Source organism: Mytilus trossulus, chromosome 3, assembly GCF_036588685.1.
Source record: "Mytilus trossulus isolate FHL-02 chromosome 3, PNRI_Mtr1.1.1.hap1, whole genome shotgun sequence".
Classification (NCBI taxonomy): domain Eukaryota; kingdom Metazoa; phylum Mollusca; class Bivalvia; order Mytilida; family Mytilidae; genus Mytilus; species Mytilus trossulus.
The window spans coordinates 14,083,852-14,109,339 of NC_086375.1; the positions used below are offsets into that span (position 1 = coordinate 14,083,852).

At 33.6% G+C, this 25,488-nt stretch overlaps 1 protein-coding gene across 1 annotated transcript; it reads left to right on the forward strand.

Annotated features, from left to right (window-relative positions):
• Positions 1-2,333: 2,333 nt before the first annotated feature.
• On the forward strand, positions 2,334-20,344 carry LOC134710422 (uncharacterized). The gene is made up of 4 exons (XM_063570780.1): positions 2,334-2,685; positions 5,439-5,668; positions 14,168-14,483; positions 18,387-20,344. Exons 1-4 carry the CDS (start codon positions 2,469-2,471, stop codon positions 20,342-20,344), a joined length of 2,721 nt encoding a protein of 906 aa, XP_063426850.1. The 5' UTR covers positions 2,334-2,468.
• The last annotated feature ends 5,144 nt before the right edge of the window (positions 20,345-25,488 follow it).

Genomic DNA, 25,488 nt, shown 5'->3' on the forward strand with positions numbered 1-25,488 from the left:
ACGTTTATATTGATATCTATGACATTTTTAAAATGTGAATCATACCAGCGGCACATCTATATACAGATAAAAATTCTGATAGCCAATATTGGCGAAACCAGATTCGTAACTTATGTTAAATCAATTTCGATTTTTAATGCGTTGGAACATAATGGGAACATAGGGTCACAAGCTAATTGCGATTAATGACAAACCCAGACGAACTCTTATTCCCATAACAAAATATAACTTTTAGAATAAATGGATGATTATAGCTTTAAACGTGATTTTTTTTTTAATCAAAGGATTAAAATTGATTGTACGTTGTTATTTATTCATAGGTTAGACAATACATGGTCATGTTTTATGAAGATTTAAGCACAACGCGAAGCCGAGGGCTTAAATCTTTATAAAACATGACCAAGTATTGTCTGACCAATTTAGAACATACACACATTCGAGTGACCTTACAAAATTATCCTTTCCCATTGTAATATTCAAACATTTGAAGTGTTCACTTTTTATAATGAACTAAATGTAAAACTTAGGTTTAAATAATCATTTCAATGGATGGAATGAAAAAGCTCGGACATAGTTTGTGAGGACCAAATTGTGGATAAATTGGGTTTTTTTTCTGCTTCAGGTAAAATTTTATACTTACATATCTTTAGATTTTTTTGTTTTAAAAAGCATCACATTGTTATATAAATCCCCTTTTTTGAAATTTCACTTTTTTTATAAATATAAAATTCTGTATGTATAGTTAAATTTATACCATTCAATTAAGTGTTACTTTTTATTGATAAATTTACATGTATTGTGTTTCTCCAAAAACAATTCTTTGCTTTAAATATCAACAGTCTGGCATTGTTTCTTGAAAAGACAATCTCTCCAATTTCAGGTATATAAATCAAATAAGTATTATTTTACATATATCTCACCCAAATTGATTTTGTTTATTTTATATATGTGTACCGTTAGAAAATGTATGAAAATTTGCTAAATTCAAAATGTTTTGATTTAATGTTTGCTCTTTCATCTTTAATCAGTAAGCTCTTCTCCCATGGAAAATACCTCAGGGGATTGTTCACTTCGTTAGTTCAGTTATTAAGAGTTCACTTTCATAATTAACTGACAATGAAAAGTCATTCATGTATAGCATTTCATAGTGCATGGAAAACCGTGTACTATGAAAATTAGAGGGAAAACACTGACTTTTCATTGGACGAGGAGGGGTGAGTATGTTCTAATTGAAATAAAATCGACTGCAGAGCACTCGATATGGTAGAATATTTTCTTCGACGTGAACCTGTCTACACATATTTTTTTTTTTATTAATTTACCTGTTAAGATTTTGAAAATCACAATACCAATTGTTCTGATCAGATGCACAATTTGACATAACGAAAATCTATGCGACTACCATATATGTGAGAGTTTAAGCTACCGATAAAACCAGGTTAAATCCTTCTTTTTCGACGTAAGGAAATACCTACAGCAATTCAGAAATGCGACAGTTGTTTTCTTTTCGTTTGATGTGTTTCAGCTTTTGAATTTGCCATTTCATAAGGAACTTTCCGTTTTATTTTTTTTCCTAGGAGTTCGGTATTTTTGTTATTTTACTTTTTTCGACAATGAATGTCTTTTCTGAGAGACCAAAATATTTGAAAATCCAAACCTTATTAAAAAGAAAATGGAGACCTGATAAATAAAAAACGTACAAAATGTATAGCAAAAGTTAAATGCAAAAAAACAACATACATATTGACTGTGACCATGAGTTAACTACTATATTTTGTTTACATGTTTTCAGTATTATCTTGACAAAACCTATCTACGGTAGGTATAACAGAACCTCTAATAGAATTAATATTAGGGGACATTGCCCTACGATGATGATGTTTATGTACTGTCTGTGTGTTCCTGCTTATCATAAGAAAAAAAAACGAAAGACATGAGTATTTGGTCCTCAATGCTCTTCAACTTCGTAATTTATTTGGCCTTTTAAACATTTTTTTTATTCGGGCGTCATTGATGAGTCTTTTGTAGACGAAACGCGCGTCTTGCGTATCTATGATGAGTTCATATACATGTAAGAAGACGATACATTTGTTTTAGCCTTTTAAACATTTTTAAAAACGAGCTTCACTGATGAGTTTTTTGTAAACGAAACGCGTGTCTGGCGTATCTATGATGAGTTTATATACATGTTAGAAAACGATCTAAATCAGTCCTGGTACTGTAAAAAATTATCGCAAAAGAAATTTAATTAAAATCATTCAATTAAAAAAACCTTTTTACACATTTAGATACATTCATGTCTTCTTTTTTCAGTTAATTTACCAGATGAAATAGTGGTTTTCATCATTAGTGAGGCAACAACAAAGACGTATGCCAGCTTGAAAGCCACGAAATTTGCCATATAACTATTAGTTTGTTTTAATTGTTTCAACGTTTATGGTTAGCAAAGGAATAAAGAACACATTACTATGGCTTCTCTTTCTGTAGAGGAAGAAAACTATGTTCGAATGAGCTTGTTCTTGACAGGAATTTCTCCCCGTGCAGCTAGAGCCTTTTTTGATAGTGAGTTTGCTCCCGCGTGTTTAGATGCGTCAATAAAGAAAGAGTATAACAAATTGCTTGCCTTGAAACAGGAACATAGAATCAACCAATCACAGTGGAACCTTCTGTTTCCAAGATTTCCTGGTAAGTGCATACAAAATTGTATAAGATATGTTATAAAATTCCCAAAAATACTACTGTATATCATATTTATGTCCAAAGCTTCTTTTCTTAAGATGTCAAAGTGCATCAAGTGTAAATCTTAAATCTTATTTCTAGTATTTTAATTTTTTTGTTAACACCAAACACGCATAGAATTTAAAAAAATGATTATTCTTGCGATGATAAATTAAATTATCCTTTGCAGATAAACTATTTGGAAGAGGTTTTTTTTTAAATTCAAAGGTCACAGTTCACGTCTCTGCACACAACCTCACAACTTTCAGAAAAAACAATGATTCCAAATTTTACTTTATATCTGCTTATTTGATTGAATCAAATTCATATTGAATGTTTATGATAGATGGACAGCAGAGAAAGTATAATTGGTCTCTAAAGTTTAGATTTAATTCGTCAAAGTTAAAGAGCTTTGTTTCAATCAACACATTTTTAATATATACACTGTTAAGCATACCAAAGTTCAATATGACATCCCCAACACATTAAATAACATATTACATTTTATCCAATAGCGTGTCATGTGAAACTTTTTTTAAATTTTGTTCAGACCCAACTGGACACAACACAAACTGGAAAATCAAATGAATTGAATGTGTTCATAAAAACCTTAGTTGACATTTTAATTAAAGGTAAAAACAATAACCCCACACTTGTCGTTATGTCATATCTTGAATAGATATAGTGAGATATGGTATGAGGTCATGAGGACCAATGGGACAACACTCTATCTAAGTCACAATTTGTAAAAGTGTACTTTTATAGGACAGAGGAAGAAATTCAACACGGAGCAGTGGCTCACACCTATTTTCAAGCTTTAAAACACCCCAAAAATGATTATTGTAAAACCATTCAAACAGGGAACAAACGGTTTGATCTTTAAAAAAACGAGAAACAGTTATGAACCTATCAATAACTGACAACCACTGAATAACAGGATCCTTACTTAGGACAGGTGCATAAAAATACAGCGGGTTTTAACGTTGTGATAGGCACCAATCGTCACCCTAAATTGAAACAATAGTTAAGGCTCATTATAACAAACGGACAAATATGACTGTATTTACATGCCAACAATTACTCTGAGTACAGGAAAAAAATGTTCATCAAAAACCAAGAAATTTTTTATTTTTCTTACACACAAAATGCATTTAACTTTTATATATTTAATGGATGCTAGGCATTAAAACTTTCCAAACAGCAAAAGTAAGTCTGTACACAAAGTTGTTTTTTGAGGTGAAAATACGGCCATATTTGTCCATTTGTAAGGATGAGCCTTAAACATCCCAACCTAGAAAGATATAATATAAAATTTCAATTCAAAGGGCTTTACTCAATAAAAGACGAAATAACAAAATAACAAGCCATCAAATTGAGAATGGAAATGGTGAATGTGTCGAAGAGACAACAACCCTACCAAATAGCAGAACACTGCCGACGACCACCAATGGATCTTGAACACAGCGAAAAAATCCCGCACCCAGAGGCGGAAACGACAGAATAAATTTGATCTAAGACACAATAAAATTACTAAATGAAAAAAGGGGTGAGATGTAAAACAATATCAGAGAGACAACCATTACACTGGACAGAAGTGTAAAATAAAATAACGTACATAGATAAATAAGAATGATTTTGTTTTACAGTAAATGGATTGTTTTAAGAAAATAAATAATTTTGTTGTTCTAAGTACGGGAACAGAAGTGAAAATGTATCGTCACACCAAACCTTTATCAAAGGTGGTGTTTATTAAAAATAGTGGGTAGGGACATAACACTAAATAAGTAAAAATTTAGGACGCCTCCGGGTATGGGAATTTCTCGCTACATTGAAGACCTGTTGTTGACCTTCTGCTGTTGTCTTTTCTATGGTCGGGTTGTTGTCTGTTTTACACATTCCCCATTTCCATTCTCAATGTTATTAAATAACAAAATTGCATAAAAAATTGTATCAACCGGTCAAATTAAAACGAATGTAGGAAAGTACTCTTTAAGAGTACTCGCAGTTATTGAAAGATAATTAAAAGCAAAAAACAATTAAGAACAAAAAGTCATGTAGAGACTGAAATTAACCAAAACACTTCATAGGGATTTATTAATTACAATTAATAGAAATGAAGAAAAAGTAACTTCATATAGGGAAACGAGAAGAAAGTCTACCATCAATGACAAAGCATCGAACTTCTAGTAGGTTTAAACATGTTTGTTAACAACCGTTCTTACCCTACCTATCTTGATGTAATTCAAGATGATTTCAGCTTTCCAATTGTGAACTCTCCATTTTGAGTAGCAACATTCCAGCAGCACCTGCATACGGGGTATATATTTCCCAATTGATACGATATTTCCGTGCTTCCATTTCCTATCATGATTTTCTTGATTGAGGTTGCTGCTCATAAGGAAGCTATCAAACCAAGAGTTCCAAATAGTGAAGTTGAAATCATTCCTTCGTAAATTCTCAATGTAAAAAGTAAAAAAACAAAAATAATGAACTCCGAGGAAAATTCAAAAAGGAAAATCAAAAATCAAAAGGCAAAATCAAAAGTCCAAACACATCAATTGATTTATTTTTTCAACTGTCATACAAGTGATACGATTGGATAGCTTCAAAACCAAGTTTAATTCACCATTTTTGATACGAAAGGGAGGAAGGAATATGACAGTTGTTTTCCAGTTTCTTAAACTTATGAAATGAGATTTAGTGTCAGATTTATTTTCCAGATGTTCCAGACTCTAAAACATTTGATGTGACTTTAATGACGTCATTGCTGAGGAATTTGACTCCAATGAATCCTCCCCGTTGTGGATTTGACAGGTTACCTTCTGACTTAGACACCACACCAGCTGCAGATTTAGCCAGAATAAAATATTACAGGAATTACCTAGCTCATTTGGAGAATGGCAAGATAGACACTTCTGTCTTCAATACAACGTGGACTGATATGACTGGTGTATGTATATATCAATATCATTTTAACTGTTTAAGTGAGAGGGTTAGCGCTATAGAACCAGGTTTAATCCACCATTTTCTACATTTGAAAATGCCTGTACCAAGTCAGGAATATGACAGTTCTTGTCCATTCGTTTTTGATGCGTTTTGTTTTTTGATTTTGCCATGTGATTATGGACTTTCGAAATTGATTTTCCTCTGAGTTCGGTATTTTTGTGATTTTACTTTTTCCTTGTGACTACATCTTCTCCGTACCAGTAAAAGATCGCGACAAATTTTATCTTAAAAAATTGCTCGTTATCTCCTTCGCATGATTTGTCCTATTCTGACAGAAGCAATATCAACACTCCATATGAGAGCTATTTTCCCTTATGCATGTGATATACGTGATAAGCATTTCTATTTTGTAAACCATAAGTGATAGAGACCGAGGATCTTCTGATTGAAGTTCGTGGTCCAAAATAAGAAAATTAGGTCATAAATAAAATTTTCGTTTTGACTCAATGAAAAACTGTATAAGATATCGACAGCATAGTTTTACAAAATTGTCAGTTGCGACATGTCGTAACGAGTGAATTTTGGTTTGACAGGGTACGCTCACATCAAATTGGAGTTTTCTCCCCTCTCATATTGAAAGTTAGTCATAAAGTGATATACCACACTAACCATATATGATTAAGACCTATGGTCTTTTGATTTGAAGCCCTTGGTTTATTACCTTGAAATTGAACCCTAGGTCATAGGTTAAATTGACTTCTAAATTTTGACCTTGCTTTTACATAATATGTAATAACGATAAAGCCATGTGACTGTTTGCACTACGTTGCAAGACACTTGACCATGGAAAAGCCAACCAGAATTGGAAACCGGAAGTAGATATTTTTTGTACTTATTTAATGTAAAAGTATTTTGAAAAATATAATTTTAGAATCAGTATCAAGTAAACTATGAAAAAAACCCGGAAGTGACATATTTCAAACTGGAAGAAAAAATATATCTCCTTTATTTTGAAAAAAATGTATAGAAACAATATATTTTTGGAATCTAGGTACAATCAGCTATCATTTGACGCTGGATATGATTATCTTAGGGTGGTATAATCAGACTTTTTAGGCACAATAAGAAATACTAGTTGTTTCTAGTTGTAATGATTCTAAACTCCATTTGCATACAAATCACAACGTCATAAGTAGCATGACGTTACAATACATACATAGCGGTACCGCGAACGTCTAATGAACACAGTCCTGAACATTCTGGGGGCCCGCGAATGATAATTTAAGCAATAAATAAAGAGAAAATATTAAAATGAAATAACTATTGTCTCTCAATTGAAATAAACTTTAACTATTTACACTTAAACAGTCTTTATGCTTTACGGAACGGTTGAATCCAACTTTTGATTTTCTCCTTGGCATCAGTTTTTGCTTTTCTGGTTGAAGTAATAGTATTGTCACTAGAATCACACGGACTATCTGTATAGCTTACTTATTGGTCTAGACGTCGTGCCTTTTTTAGTGCGTAAAATGGCAGACCTACAAAGTCCATCTCTCCCATAAACTAACTTAACGATACTCGCTATATTCCACACTGTCCTTGGGGTATCATCATGAATCTGTACAATGTCGCCCACTTTAATGATTTGAGTGTTAATTCCGTTGTTTCTATGTTGTTCCCTAAGTGAAGTGAGACATTCTCGTCGCCATCTGTTCCAAAAGTCGTGAATAATGCGTTTTTGAACACTAGATTGTCTATTTGCTGTGTAATGTGTTAAGTTTTGTACGTTCTTCTCACTGTTGAAATTAATTGTTCCTGAATACGGCAAAGGTTTAATCCGTCTTCCATAGAGAAGATGAGACGGTGTAAGCGGTTCATCATCGGTAAGGTCCGTTGATACGTGGGTTAAAGGACGATCATTTAAAATAGCCTCTATCTCGGTCACAATTGTCTCTAGCACTCTAAAAGTAACGCGTGCTCGTCCTAACACTTTCTTTATGCAATTCTTGGTCAAGCCGATCAATCGTTCCCACCAACCACCATACCATGGTGCACGCTTCGGAATAAATTTCCACTGAGTTCCATATATGTTGAGCTGTTCCTGAATAGAAGTAGATTTTGTAAGCATTTCAATATCCTTCGCTGTTGCGGTATATGTTGTACAATTGTCAGACATCATGATTTTTGGTAACGATTTGCGGCTGGTGAATCTCCTAAACGCTAGAATGAATGTTTGTTCAGTAAGGTCTTCAACGATTTCCAAATGCACAGCTCTAGTTTTAGCGCAGGTGAATAGACAAATATATGCTTTACTTATACTGTTGCTTTTTGTTCTCACATTCAATGATCCTGTGAAGTCGACACCGGTTACGGTAAACGGTGGTGAATCATTAAGTCTGTCGGACGGTAGTAGTGGTGGGTCGGGTGTATGATATGGTCTTCCGGTAATTTTACGGGAAGTAACGCAATTACGGAGTATTGATTTCACACATTGTCGAATCAATGGGATCCAGTAAGACTGGCGAATAAATGTCACTGTACTTTCTAATCCAGAATGAAAACTCCTTGCGTGTGCATCCATCACAATTAATAAACAAAGTCTGTCTTTGTTTGGTATTAGTACTGGAAATTTAGCTGATTCATCAATAGGTGCATTGTTAATTCTCCCGCCACAGCGGATAATGTTGAATTTATCCATGTACAATCTAAGTTGCTTCACTAGCGCATTTTTCTCTGATTTGTTGTTTAAACTCCCAATAACATCCGGGTATTTACGCAGTTGCGAATCTCGGATCCATGAAGTCGAAGCAGTCTATATTTCATTGACACTAAGATTTCCTGTTAGTTTGTCATTATTTCTACAGTTGTTAATGAATCGGTACATGTATGCTGTTATACGCAAAAGTTTTTGGTATGAGCTGTAGCGTTGTATATCCATAATTTTACTTATTCCTTCATAAGATCTGATTTCCTGTTGCGGTTCACTAGTTGATTGTCCTTGCTCAATTGTAGTGCTAAGAATGTGTGATTCTTTTTTCTTCCACTGTGGCCAGTTTGATTTGTCAGTGAGCCATTCGGGTCCCTTCATCCAAAGATCCAATTCTAAGAATTTGGTTGCAGTTAGTCCTCTCGATAGCATATCTGCCGGATTTGAATATGTCGGACAGTACTTCCATGTGTATTCTTGAGTTATTTCGTTAATTTCCTTCACTCGATTACTAACGAAAACGGGTAATTGTTTCTCAGTAGTAAGCCAACTTAAAGTTATCTGACTGTCACTCCATAATGTGACGCTGGTAACATCCAAGTGTGATTTCAAATGCTTGACGAGTCTTGCGCCTATCAAAGCTGCACTGAGTTCTAACTTCGGGATTGTTAACTGTTTCAGAGGTGTCACGCGATTCTTTGACATGATAAGTACGGTTTCTTTTCCACTGACTAAATATGCGCATGCTCCATAGGCTTTCAAGCTTGCATCCGTAAAAACATGTAATTCTACATTGTCTGATTTTTCTTTGAAATACGGTCTATTAATTTCCAAATGTGAACATTCATGAATATCTCGTAATACACACTTCCATTCTGTTGTAATTTCAGATGTAAGAGGTTCATCCCAATTTAATCCTTTCTCTCACAAAGTCTGCATAAGCATCTTACTACGCACAGTAACTGGACCAATAAGTCCGAGTGGATCATAGATTTTCGACGATTGTCTTAAAATCTCTCGTTTTATCATACGTGTATCTTCAATATCGGTGTATTCCGGTTTGGCGAAAGTGAGTGTGTCGTTACAAGTGTTCCATCTCAATCCAAGAACTTTTATGAGTTCATCTTTGTCTAATACGTCGTGTGAATTTGCGCGGTCTCGCAAAAGTTGAGAATTTGACGCCCATGAGCGCAAGTTAAATCCTGCTCTAGTGAATAAGTCTCTTGATGCATCAAAATATTTCAGTAATGCACTCTCTGTAGGAAAACTCGAGAGTATATTATCAACATACAAATCGTTCTTTAAAGTGTCAGTAAATTCACAACGGTTCTCTCTCAAGTGTTTTTGTAGAACGGAATTCAGTATGAATGGCGATGAAGTGGCGCCAAATAATACTGACTTAAATCGGTAAGTTGATAGTGGAGTTGATGGGTCTGTTGGTGTATCGAACCAAAAGAAACGTGTGACATCTCTATCCTGTGTCTCTAGTCCCACGTTCAAGAACGCCTTCTCTATATCAGTAGTAACGGCAAATTGGTGTTAACGAAATCTTAAAAGAATGCCGACTAAGATATTTAAATTGGGTGGAGTAGTCATCAGACAATCATTAAGACTAGACGATTCTGGTGTTGCTTTACAACAGCAGTCGAATACGACCCTGATTGGTGTTGTAGTTGAATCTTTTCTCACAGCATGATGCGGAATATAGTGTATTTTGCTCTTTTCATCGGCCTCATTAGTAATATCCACTTTCTCTATGAAGCCCCTTTTCTCCTGCTCAGCCATTATTTTTCCAGTAGTTTTGGGTTCTTTGCTAAGTCTTCTTACTACACTTTCCGTCCTTCGTTGTGCAATGGTTTTATTTGTCGGTAACGTAGGGTGATCCTCTTTCCATGGTAACGTTACAAAATATCTGTTGTCATGGTAACGAATTTGTTTCTCTTCATAAGTCTTTTGAATATCCATCTGTTCTTCTAACTTTGTGGTGTCAATTTTCTCGGTAGCCAGTGACTTTATTTTCCAAAATTTCTCCAAGTCGTACTCATCGGTTTTTGTTGCGATCATCACGTTCATCATTGAAGCTCTTTGTATCCATGCATCTGTGTCAGAGTTGTGTGAATGTAGCGTTCCAGACAACAGGTATCCGATTTTTGATTGAACAGCTGTCGGTCCTTCGCCTCGGATAATATCATTCTGAACAATTGACCAGAAGTAATCAGCTCCAATTAGAATAGAAATTTTAAAGTTTTCATCTGCTGTTACTGGGTGAGCTAATTTGATTCCTGACAAATATGTAAGTTTTGCTGCTTGGCGTACATAGGTTCTCATCGGTGCTGCGATCTCTGGAACGATCAAGACTCGAATCGGCAGTTTACCTTCTGTAGTTATGAGATATACCAATCCTGTTCTCAAATGGCGAATTTTAGTACTATTTGCATTGTCTCCAAATCCGGATGGGTTAACGCTTTCAGTTCCAGTATGTTTGAGTTTCAATTTCTCGGCTAATTCCTCTGTGATAAATGAGCGCTGTGCGCCTTCGTCAAACAATATTTTTGCATCAAGTATTTTATGTTCTGCACTTACTGGGTTAATTGCTGTCTTCAAAAGTACACGATCTAGTGATTGCGATTGTAAGATAGTGTCTGGTTCCTCCGCGTTGTGTTGAATTGTGCCTACGGTTATATCCCCTGTTGGTTTGTTGTCTTCATTTGTTTTAACATTGTCTTTGCAAATGCTGGTGTGATGACGTTTGTGACACTTGTTGCAAGTTTTAGTAGATTTACATGCGGATAAGCTATGGTGTCCTAGACAGTAAAAGCATAATCGATCTTTTTTCACGATTGACATCCGGCCATTGTAATCAGATACTTTAGTGCAATTAACAGACGAGTGTGGCTCCTTATAGTACGCACAGAGTGGCTTTGGTTTAGTGTTACTTGCGTTTGTATTCTTGTTACCTCTATTTCGATTACTATAATTTGTATTTGTCAGAAAGGCGGCGGTAGCTGTAGGGGGTTCTAACTGTTCTGAAGTTTTGCCTGCATCCATAATATAAAGTTCATCGAAAATTCCACGACGTAATTCATTCAGTTGTAAATCTGTAGATCTTTATTGTCTGGCAAGATTTCTGCGGATTTCACCGGGTAGTTTGTTCATAATGATGGGCACTAAAAATGCTCCGTATGTGTCTTCACTTTGACCTAATGACTCCAAACCTCTAATGTGTATCTCAATTTCATCGTAGTAGTTTTTCATGCTTGATATCGTGTATTTAGGGGCTGGTATATCAACTAGTGCTTGCATATACTTCTGTGTTATAACATGCGATTGTCCATATCTTTCTTGCAGTAAAGAAATAGCGTTCTCATAATTTGCATGTGTAAGCGCAAACCCTGTGACGGTTTTCAATGCCTCATCATGGAGTAGCGACTTCAAATAATTAAATTTCTGAACGTTTCCAAGAGTAGTGTTTTCGTGAACGGATATCTCGTATGAATCCCAAAATGACTGCCACTGCATAATATTATCATCAAAGGTAGGAAGATTCAATTTGGCAACTTGTTGTACTCATTTAATCTAGTGTTACTACGTGAAAACTGAGTTTCCGGTTCACGGAAGTTTGAATTACATGTATTCTGTTTATTGTATCTCTCGGGTTGAGCATAACTTTGTTGATCATGAACGGGCTGATCATGAACGGGCTGATCATGAGCGGGCTGAGCAGAGGCGGGCTGAGCAGAGGCGGAATGTGAAGGGCCGCTATAACTGACGAAATATTTTGCATTTGTACTAAGTGTGGATGTATTGACAAGAATGAGCTTTTGTATTGCGTTATTTTTCCATCTAATGTGTAAGCATACTCATCTGAATCGACGATCTCGGCTTCTACTTCTCCTTCATCAAGATTTTCTAGAATGTCCTCATTTAGTTTTTGTAGTGTCTCTTGTTTCTTCAACAGATTGTTCACAATTTTAGTTAACTCTTCAGTGTTCACGGGCTCATCTCCGTCGTCTCGGATGTCCTCAAATTTCTTCAAAAGTCGGGAAAAAAACGCTTCTGTGTCCTGCACGTATCGAACGTAGTTTGGAACTCATCCTGGTCACGGCACCAATATCTTAGAGTGGTATAATCAGACTTTTTAGGCACAATAAGAAATACTAGTTGTTTCTACTTGTAATGATTCTAAACTCCATTTGCACATAAATCACAACGGCATAAGTAGCATGACGTTACAATACATACATAGCGGTACCGCGAACGTTTAATGAACACAGTCCTGAACAATGATATTTCAAACTGAATTTTCATAGTTCTATATCAAAATTGATCTTTATGGGTGGAAAGCGAACAACTGATTTTTGATTGTTATTTCTTGTTAATAATTAGACTGTTATGTTTTGTCATGATGTGGCCTTCTAAAGCTAAGTATATGGTTTAGAGTTTTGTTCATTGTTGCAAGCTGTATTGTTACCAATAGTTGCTTACGTACACACCTCATTTGTTCTCTATTGGATAGTTGTCGAAAATTTATTTCATTTAAAAATTTATAACATACAATAGTTATCAAAGGTACCAGGATTATAATTTAGTACGCCAGACGCGCGTTTCGTCTACATAAGACTCATCAGTGACGCTCATATCAAAATATTTATAAAGCCAAACAAGTGAAAAGTTGAAGAGCATTGAGGATCCAAAATTCCCCAAAATTGTGCCAAATACAGCTAAGGTTTTCTATGTCTGGAATAAGAAAATCCTTAGTTTTTCGAAAAATTCAAAGTTTTGTAAACAGGAAATTTATAAAAATGACCACATTATTGATATTCATGTCAACACCGAAGTGTTGACTACTGGGCTGGTGATACCCTCGGGGACGAAACGTCCACCAGCAGTGGCATCGACCCAGTGGTGTAAATAGTTATCAAAGGTACCAGGATTATAATTTAGTACGCCAGACGCGCGTTTCGTCTACATAAGACTCATCAGTGACGCTCATATCAAAATATTTATAAAGCCAAACAAGTGAAAAGTCGAAGAGCATTGAGGATCCAAAATTCCAAAAATATTGTGCCAAATACAGCTAAGGTTTTCTATGCCTGGAATAAGAAAATCCTTAGTTTTTCGAAAAAATCAAAGTTTTGTAAACAGGAAATTTATAAAAATGACCACATTATTGATATTCATGTCAACACCGAAGTGTTAACTACTGGGCTGGTGATACCCTCGGGGACGAAACGTCAACCAGCAGTGGCATCGACCCAGTGGTGTAAATAGTTATCAAAGGTACCAGGATTATAATTTAGTACGCCAGACGCGCGTTTCGTCTACATAAGACTCATCAGTGACGCTCATATCAAAATATTTATAAAGCCAAACAAGTGAAAAGTTGAAGAAGAGCATTGAGGATCCAACGTGCGTCTGTCGTACTAAATTATAATCCTGGTACCTTTGATAACTATTTACACCACTGGGTCGATGTCATTGCTGGTAGACGTTTCGTCCCCGATGGTATCACCAGCCCAGTAGTCAACACTTCGGTGTTGACATAAATATCAATAATGTAGTCATTTTATACAAGCTAAGGATTTTCTTATCCCAGGAATATATTACCTTAGCCGTATATGGCACATCTTTTTGGAACTTTGGATCATCAATGCTCTCCAACTATTTACTTTTTTGGCGTAATACGTATTTTGATATGAGCGTCACTGATGAGTCAAATGTAGACGAAACGCGCGTCTGGCGTACTAAATTAGAATCCTTATAGGTACCTTTGATAACTATAATCATATGTTACAGGCCATTGCAAGATTGGGTGGACAGCAAATGAAGCAGGAGTGTGACCATTTGAAGACCAAACCTCTAGATCAAACCAACACAGAAATAATGATAGAAGTCAAACGATCTAATGATGAAATCAAGGAACTTAAGGAATCGTTAAGAAGTCTGAAGTGCTCACATATTGACATGAGAAAATCTCATGAACTACTACATGAAAACCACGAAAAGGTAAAGAAATCACATGAAAGGTTACAGGAAGACCATGCAAATATAACAAGAGAAATGGAAACATTGAAAACCTCTCAGCAGGATACAGTACCATGGAATATTAGAGGTAAATAGTTCACGTACTCAGTTATTTTGAAGAATCAGATTACATTGAATTCGGAATGGTAAACAGTTGTTAAGGATCATAATTTGTACTTTGAAATGTTAGTGGTTGAAATTCTGAAGGCCTCGGTGATTGTCAAGGAGACAACTCTTCACAAGAGACCAAATGACACAGATATGAACTAAAGTTCACCATGTTTTGTTAAGGGAGCTAATTGATAATTCCTTAAAATGTTTAATGTCTAAACTTTATGGTGTACAGAGTATTTTGAAAGTTTTAGATTGATATTTGGAGGACAGATAAAAACCGTGAAATTTTGAATTAACTCCGAGAGAATAAGCCTCTACCTTTAAAAAGGTTTAAATTTGAGTTTAAGTTTTGACCTTAGAATGAGGAAGGTAAACACTTGGAAGTTACATGCTACTTATGTATATTTTTTCAACTAAATTACTTGTTGTTTTCATGGAGATTATATGGCTTGCCCTCTCATTATCATTTAGTGACAGAAACTTTTGCAAAGCTAACAAAGTGAGAAAAAAGTGATTTTGTCAGTTTAAAAGTGTTTGCTGTGTTTATTCTTGCGTTGCTTATTACTATGAAGATTATTAGGCTCTTCACCTTATAATCATTATCTGTTAATGATTTTATCATTCTTACAATATTGAATGTCAAAATAACATCATATCAAAAAATATCTCCGTGCCAACAGTTTATTTTGCTTTGTACGAATCTGTTAATATTGTCTCGATTAATAAGAGGCATAAGAGCACACACAAATGTTAAACCTGCTTTATTCTATTAGTGCCAGGTCAGAGTCAGTAGCCTGCAATACAGGGGTTTGACTTAATGGATTGCTGTATCATTGTAAATTTAACCTTTTCCCTATTTGATATATAAAGAAACAGTGTTATTTTCAACTTAAAGCTCCAAACTCCTGTGTGATTACCTACGTAACCTTTTATTGCAACCAAATATTTTACTAGTTATTAGTTTCTGTATTTTATTTGATGGAAACATGTACTCAGATAATTGTATGGTCATTCATTGTAAGATGTAAGGTTTTCTTTACATAATGTCCCATGTGTTGGCAAATTTTTTTCACTCCAGTTTTGGAATTAAATTACTAAGGTTTTATAAAAAAAAAATGAGGTGATGTGACATAATTGATATATTAACAAGATCAATATAATGAATCTTAATTTACAGCCACTGGGTCGATGCCACTGCTCGTGGAGATTTATTTCCCCGATGGCATCACATGGATATGGTTATATTTATAAATTTACTGTTTACATTTTTTTGAATTTTTTTAAATACTATGGCTTTACCACCTCGGACATAGGTAACCTTAGCTGCATTTGCCAAAACTTTAAGGAATTTTGGTCCTCAATGCTCTTCAACTTCGTACTTTATTCGGCCTTTTTAACTTTTGGGGATTTGAGAGTCACTAATGAGTCTTTTGTAGACGAAACGCAAGTTTGGCGTATATACTAAATTTAGTCCTGGTATCTATGATGAGTTTCTTTGCAACCACTGGGTCGATGCAACTGCTGGAGGAGACTTATTTTCCTGAGTGAATCATAAGCCAAGTAGTCAGCACTTTTTGTGCTGACATGGATTGTGATTGATATGGTTATATTTATAAATTTACTGTTTACAAATTTACGATTTTTTTGAAATACTAAGGTTTTCTTCCTCAGGCATAGATTACTTTAACTGTATTTGGCAAAACTTCTTGGAATTTTGGTTCTCAATGCTCTTCAGCTTCGTACTTTATTTGGCCTTTTTAACTTTTTTGGATTCGAGCGTCACTGGTGCATCTTTTGTAGACGAAACTCGCGTCTGACGTATATACTAAATTTAGTCCTGGTATCTATGATGAGTTTATTTAAGAGACTGTAATACTAGTGAATAAAGGCAACAGTAGTATACCGCTGTTCAAAACTCCTAAATCCATGGACAAAAAACAAAATGGGGTAACAACCTAAAACAGAGGGAAACGCATTAAATATACGAGGAGAACAACGACACAACACTGAAATGTAACACACACAGAAACGGACCAAGCATCAGACAAATTCCCACGAGAATAACAAATATAACATCCAAACCAATACATGAATTTGGGATAGACATGTACCGTGACACGTCTTATCGCAATGTGAATTTACACTAAAAAATAAGAGAAAACAATCGACGCAACGTTAAAATGTACACGAACAATAATATAACAACGGCCATCTTTCTGACTTGGTACAGGACATTTTTAAAGGAAAAATGGTGGGTTGAACCTGGTTTTGTAGCATGCCAAACCTCGCACTTTAATGGCAATGTTAAATATAACATTGAAATGACAACATAATATAACAGGACTACAATACAAATAAATAGGAAAACATATGAGACAAAGAAACACATGATTAATAGACAACAGAAAGCATCAGGTTTAAAATTCAATATGCCAAAAACGCGCCTCGTCCACACAAGACTAGAAGACACAAGACGCCCAGATATAAAAGATCGAAAGTGAAAAAAGTACAAAGTTGTACAGCACTGAAGATCAAAAGTTGAAAAAGGTTGTGTCAAATACGGCTATGTTTTTATGCTTGGGATAAGAACATCCTTATTTTTTAGAACAATTAAAGCTATTGCAAACAGTAAATTTTATCAAAAAAATATTAAACAGATAAACATAATGAAACTGAAGTATTAACTAATTACAGAAAACTAAACCCGAATACATAATGCTAACAGTTTTAGCTAGTTATAAAACTAGAATTAATCCACAATTTTCGACATAACAAAATGCTTCTACCAAGTCAGGAATTTAATAGTTATTATCCATTTGTTTTATGTTTTTGAGATTTTTTAATTTGGCTTTTGATTAAAAAAAAATCCGTTTTGAACATTCCTATATAATTAAAAGGGGCTTCCCGCCTTAAGTTGGATTAACATAGACAATTTTAAAGCATATATGTCCTTATGGCAGCCTTTGCCTAACCTTAATCTCATTCCATGAATCAGTATGGTAAAAAAAAAAATAACCAGTCAATATTGATTTTCATGTTATCATTTTACAAAAATATCACAATATATAAAAGAAAATTGATATTGGATTTTCAAGTTATATTTTAGGTGTACATATATGGTACAGTGAACTTGTTTTTCAGGGGTTATGTTCAATCCATGATTTTTCAGGGATTTGCATAATCACTGAAAACGACCAGCAATTTTAAATAATCACTCACATCCTAAGTGATTATATCAACTTACTGAAAACGACCATCAATTTTAAATAATCACATTAAACATCTCAAGTGTTTTATAAATTTCAATATGTGATAACAGGGGTTATCCATTATACAAAGATTAGTTTGATTAAAATAAATCAAGTAGGGACATAAAAGCACCTGTATTTATCATACTTTTAAGGTTTAAGTTGACGTTTTTATTCCCTGTTCATTTATATAATCTTAAGTGAACAGTTTTTCCCAATGATATGGTATTTAGATGTGTTGAACCACATTAACTAATAGACAAAAAAGAATTTACAACTGAAATTAAAAATACCAATGTTCTCAATGAAAGTGATTACTTAACATGCATTTTTGCCTTAAATTGTATTGAGTCAACGTTAAAACCACATATGGTTTTAAATGTAATAGCACAGTCCATGTGATTTTTCTGTCACAGAGATTGTAAGAAGGTTATTGAACATCTTTTTTGTATTTTCCACGCTCCGATTAACAATCAGCTCAAAAGTTAAAAAATTGTCATGTTCGTGAACACACTGAAAAAATATTGCATGGCTATGAAACATTATCTACTTAAAAAAAGACTTAAATATTGTACTATTACGCGTTATAAGTCTATTCTATTCTATTATATTCTTTTTTTTTTATTTAGCAAGAATTGAAGAAATACTCAAAACCTGGAAGGACAATGATGACAAGATGTTTACAAAGACTAGAGCTGCCGAACATGTTCTCAAATGTATAAAGGAACACAGTTGTGTAACTATTACAGCTAGTTCTGGTGTAGGGAAAACAGCAACACTGCGGCACGTGGCATTAAAGATGGTAGAAGAAGGATACGATGTACTTATGGTGACAGAACCAGGTGACATTGTGAATTATTACAATCCTAATAAAAGAACCTTGTTTGTTTTCGATGATTTATGTGGAAACTTTTCTGTAGACCTTAGTGACATTAAAAGATGGGACCCAGTCATGGAAGATATAAAAATGATCCTGGAAAAAAAGCAAACAAAACTTATTGCAGCATGTCGGTTACAAGTGTACCAAGATGAGAAGTTTAAATCTTTGTCCGTTTTCAAGTCATGTGTATGTAACCTGCTATCAGAAAACATTTGTTTGACAAAAACTGAAAAACAATCATTAGCTGAACTATATCTGGAAACCAAAGCCTCGGAGATTACAGACTATTATGATTTATATGATTGTTTTCCACTTTTATGCACATTGTATCATAATAATCCCAAACTTATTATTACAGATTTCTTTCAGAATCCATTTTTAGTTTATGAAGCAGAGATTGATAAGTTTTATGAGAAAGGATATCATGCTAAATACTGCTCTTTAGCTTTGTGTGTTATGTTTAACAACCATTTAAAGGAAGAAATATTAACAGATGAGGTAAATGAAAAAACAAGGGTTATTATTGAGAACACATGTGAGGCATGCAAATTAGACAGGGGAACATCAAGACTTATTTTACAAGATGAACTTGACTCACTCACACACACATTCATAAAGAAAGAACAAAATGTATACAAAATTTTACATGATAAAATATTTGACTTTCTCGCAAAGATCTATGGACAAAAAATTGTTAATTGCTTGATAAGGAATTCAGACTGTGGTTTGATCAAGGACAGATTTTTATTAGAAAAAGAGGCTGACACGGATCAGTTTGTCATTATTGTTCCACAAAAATATCATCAGATGTACCTAAGGAGAATGATTGATGAGTGGTCAAAAGGAAAAGTACAAGACGTATTTTGTAACATCAATATGAAGACACATAAGTTCAGACAGAAATTTATCTCCCATTTGAATACACTAGATATGTCTTACCAGAAACAACTAGCAAATATCTGTGATGAACGTTATCAATTTAAAGCTTGTTTTCCTATTCACTACAACAATGATGACGATCTCTATGATTCTGCTTTATTACATTGTTGTTATAAAGGAGATATAGCCTTCGTTCAGTGGTGTTGTAATAATAGTGCAAATGTGAACAGGTGTTCAGCTTATGGTCGCTTTCCTTTGATAGTTGCTTGTGAACATGGTCATGTAGAAATAGTAAGGATGCTGTTAAACAAAGGAGCACACTATAATGAATATGATGAAGTTGATGAGTTACCTGTATTGAAGGCTTGTGAACATGGTCACACAGAAATACTAAAACTGCTGTTAGACAGAGGAGTCATCTGTAATACATATGACAGGTGGGGTCAATCACCTCTGATGAGGGCTTGTAAACAAGGTCATACAGAAATAGTAAAGATCTTGTTAGAAAGTGGAATTGATTGTAAAATTTGCAATTGTGATAATGATGGAAAGTCACCGGTAATGATTGCTTGTATTCGTGGTCATACAGAAATAGTTAAAATGTTGTTAGACCGAGGAGTAGACTTTTATAAATGTGATAAAAATGGTATATCACCTGTAATGATGGCTTGTGAACATGGTCATACAGAAATAGTAAAGATCTTGTTAGACCGAGGAGTAGATTGTAATACATGTAACCGTAGCGGGCAGTCACCTATAATGCTGGCTTCTAGCAAAGGTCACCATGACATAGTTTCTTTGATAAATCAATATAGTCACAGTCCGTAAATTAGTTGTTGATTAAATGTAATCATTGAACATAGAAAATTTGTTAAGATGTGTAAGAAAATGATGTTTTTTCATAAAATTATAATATTATATGTGTTGTATATAGATGCTGCAACTTCACTATGTAATACGACATTTCTCCACTCAAGACGATTGTTGATACTATATCGACCGTTTAACAAAAAGACGTGTTGTTTATATGTGACATCATCAGCCAATAAGAAACTATTGTAAAGCTTGAATTTGATACTAAAAGCACTACTGGGTTTTTTTCACACATTGTTGTCAATATGATATTATTTGATGCAACTGCCGTATAATAAACTCATCATAGAAACCAAGATTAAATTTTGTATTTATGTTAGACGCGTGTTTCGTCTATAAAAGACTTATCAGTGACACTCGAATCCAAAAAAGGTAAATATGTCAAATAAAGTACGGAGTTGAAGAGACTCGAGGAACAAAATCAAACTATTTGAATACTTGAGTGGAGAAATGTCGTATCACATAGTGCAGTGTCAGTTTTTAAATGTAATACATTTCTTTTACCGATATTTTATTTTATGGAGAAAAGAATCCTTTTCGAACTGATCTTTACAAAATATTCTAAAGAATACATAAGAGAGGTTTAGCTAGTTTTATAGAAAAAAAATCAATTTTAAAATGTTGTAAAGATGTATTCAGACATTATAAAGCTAAACGAACTATTGTAAAGATTTATGATAATATCATAGGTCCTTAGAAACTGTTTTAAGATGTTTTCTGAATCTATTCTAACATAACAAAGCAAAACTAAACTTTTTCAATTGTTTCGTGTATTGATTTGTAGTATCTCCTTAACTCCGTGTGTCATGTAATGTATGATTATTGATCGATTATTTCCCTTTATTGTTTACCGCCTGACATTCATTATTAAATGTGCCTTTCTAACTATCGTATGTGTTTTAGTTTTCTCTGCTTACTGGCGCTATTGCAAATAGTTTATTTGAAGTTAAACTTTGAACTATTATCAAAATGTATTCAAACATTATAAAACAAATTTGAAAAACCTATTTTAAAGATGCATTCTAACAGTTTAAAGCAATAAACATTATTGAAAAAAATGCATTTTTACATTATCAAGTCATACACTTTATTCTTATATTAAGCAAAATAAAACCATTTAGACGAATGACGTTTACTATAAATTGAATCTACTAATGCACCAATCCTAGCATACGGATTAATCAAATAACATTCGAAAGCATAACATCTGTAGAATCTTTTTTGTTCAGTTATCAAACAGCTGTAGGGGGCAATGTACATCAAATCAAGATGGAATGTAAAGGACGTACACATTTCAGAAGATATCATAATGATATCCCATAATGTCTTTTGAATATTTAAAATAATTTATGGAAATGTGAAAATACGTTTCATTGTTTACAACTGTCTGACCGTCCATCCGTCTGTCAACACTGCGTACGATACCTCAAATGTACTTTTTTACATTACCCTTTCGCATGTTATTTTTATAACACAACATAAATAATTAGGATAGAGGGCTCCATTAAATTTTTTTTTTAAATGTCCATGTCGTGCCTGAGAAACCATTTAGATTCAGGCAATTATTTACATATTTGCTCTTACTTTAGTATTCTTGAATTGATTCCCCAACCTTCATAACTTCGATAAATTGATATCAGTTGGCGTGAAAAAAACATACATGATCGTATTTATAAATGTAAAACCAGAAAGCATATACAATCAAGAAGCAGGTCTGTAATGGTGAATTTAAATTGCTTTATAAAAAACTTGATTTAAACATGTTTATTATGAATGAAAATTAACCATGTACAATCTTCATATGTGCATTTTATAACTATCAACTTCACTAAAATCTATCAAGCGATGTAGATGGAGCATTACTCATTTCAAAATGTTTTAAAGCATTATCGATGGACATATAAAATTCGAAAGAACAAACCATAAAGGGCTTATACAAAAAAAAGATCCCTACATTTTTCGCCAAACAATGACACTCTAACACACACAGATATATACAAATATTTATGAGTTTAAATTTAATATCTCTACTTTAATGTCACTGTTTTAATAGAATCAAAAATACAACAAAGTATCAAAGTATCAAAGAGGGTATATAAACAAAGATAAATTGACACGATACGTGCCTCAACCGGAGTAGGGTCTTCTTACCCTTCTGGGGCACCTGAGATCAACACGAGTTCTGGTGGGGTTCGTGTTGCTCAGTTTTAAGTTCTATACTGCGTTTTGCTTACTATTGTTTGTATGTTTTTCTTGTCTTCCTTTTTTACCAATGGCGCAGTTATTTTACATTGCAGAAACAAATTCTTGGTTATAAATATATGTCCTATATGTTAAAAATCACCATTATTTTGTTACTTGCTTTTACTGAAATGTATTTTGGAACTTCAGATGACATGATTAATAACACTTTTTATCAAAAAAACAACAGCGGTAAAAGTTTAATAGGCATACATCCGCTGATGGTTCTCTTATATGCGATTAAGTATCATGTAAGATATTTAATGTAGTACCGGAGGACAAACATTGCAACAGTAGAATACCGCTATTCGAAAGTAAAAAATCGATCGAGACAAAACAAAATCTGGGTAACAAACACAAACTGAAGTAAAAAAGGAAAACAACGAAACAACAAAAACACTGAAGTGCAACAAAAAAAAACGGCAATGCAACACACGTACACGATCGAATTATAAGATAACAACAATATATTTCTCACTTGGTATAGGAAATTTTAAGAAAAAATGATGACCGAGGTTATCGATGACTGAGATAAGAAAATCCTTAGTATTTAGAATAATTCATATTTTTATTTTATGAAACTTTATTGAAATAACCATACAATAGATATTTTAACACCCAAGTGGTGAATAAACACAGTATAAAAACGAACACGCTAAAAATCTAGGACACCATAACGGAACCACGCATTGTCTGTCACACGACTGGACCAACGCCATAAAAATTATTTCACAGGTTAATTTCAATAAAAGTAGAGACTAGGTTTTAAATTATGGTATTTAATGGTTTTCGTTTTAATAAAAATAACAATACTATAAAATATAGAATGGTATTAGTTATTAAATAATTAATCGTATTATCTAGCTTTGTCGGTTTTTCTTCTAGATCAAACTGTAAAACAAATAATTCGCGAACGTTTAGTTGCCCCAAACTAAAATCTTATAAATGAATTGGGTGACTCAAAAAAAAAGAGTATTACAACTTCAAACCATAAGACATTTAACAATATCCGATCAAAATAACATATACAACATCATAACTAAATGCATGAATGTTGGATAACAAATACCGTAACACGCTTTATAGCAATGCAAATTCACACTCAGTAAAACTGTCACATTCAGGATTAGGTCACGTTCGGTACTTAAAGACCAGACAACGTAAATGACAAACAACAATCTAAGACGTTGTAAAAATGTCCTCAATTAGTTTTGACAGAGACGTATCGTATGGATCAACCAATTCGTGATGGTCATAATGGTGTCCATGAATTTTACGGAGTGTCATTTATAATCTTTCCTCCACATAACTTTGTTGGAGCAGTTTCTGCGTAAGAAGCACACTCCAGTATATGGAGATGGTATATTGTGAACATGCATGATCATAACGTATCAACTGATATATGTAAGCACCATACGAAGGAGCAGAGGGTATGTTACTGCGGAGAAATGGGAAATTGGTAATTGGAAAGTTGAAGTCGTCCTGTTTGTCATAGATTTTACATAGAAGTACTCCATCTGTGTCAATACTGAGGAAAAAATCAAGGTGTGAAGCATTCCATCTAGTATCAGCTGTATCCTTAATTTCAAACTCACTGAGATATATGAGATGCTGAAATATGAGTTATTCAGTGATAGGACATCATCAATGTATCTGAAAGAACAAATAACGAATTCCTCAAGGTGCTTTTCTTTTTGTCATTTAGAAGGGTCTACATGTATTCTGATTTATATCATCTTTAGTATAGTTTCATTGTTGTTCTTTACAAAATAACATTTATAATAATTCAAAACAATAAATTTGTATCTACGATTCCAATTTTCAAAGAAAAATCTCTATTTCATGAGATGGTGAAGTCGATCTTTCAATTGAGCATAGGGAAAAGCTGTGTAAATTGTAGAAAAATGGGGATCTGAAGATTAAGCAGTAGATCTTTAAACATTGTGAGAATCGACCTCTTGTTAACACTACTTGTAGAATATATGTTTTAACAATATTTTGAAGGCCATATTTTACTTCAGAAAGAATAGTAGTCGGTACTTTAAAAAGATGTTTAGTCGAACATTTTAATGATTCAGCTATGTAACGTTCTACATATGCAGTTTGTGAAGTTTTGGTATCCAGTATGATAACGGATTGTCTTCGTTTTCTTTGATGTTGATGTTAAAGAATATGTAGGATAACCATATGTTCTATATATTCCAAGCTATGTTGTTAGACATTGCATATAATGGAATTTACATATGAAGACAATATTATTGGAGGCTTTATCTGCTGGAACAACGACCAGTGTAATATAAGTAAATGGTATGTTTTTGAAGCAGAAACAACAAGTTATTTATAATGATAGAGAACCAATCAATATCCGTCTCTGAAACCTGGCATAAATCTTAAGTTTTATGTAAGGAATTATTTAAATCTTCATGGATCAGTAAAATTTCAAATGAATAATTCATTTAGCTAAAAACAATTATATTCATCATCTCATTTCTTACATACATATATGAAAGTTACCCCAAAAGGTATTGGTTGATTTATAAGTATAAAAGGTAAAATGTTTAGCTCTAAATAGTCAATAAGGGACCTTATAATAAAGACAAAGCGATATACAAGTGGTTTTCATCATCTTATAGTCACTCATAAAACATATTCCACTTGTTTTTTATGCAGATTTAATGAAAATTTGATCATGTATTTGAGATAATATTGATCCATTCTATTTTCTATCATGATGCAGTGCCATTTGTATATTTTGAAGAAATTTTGCTTAAATTACCGGAGATGTCGGCTCGCATTTTATAAAAATTCCCTCAGACTATTATTGATTATGACAAAATTATTAATCACTATTAAACTAA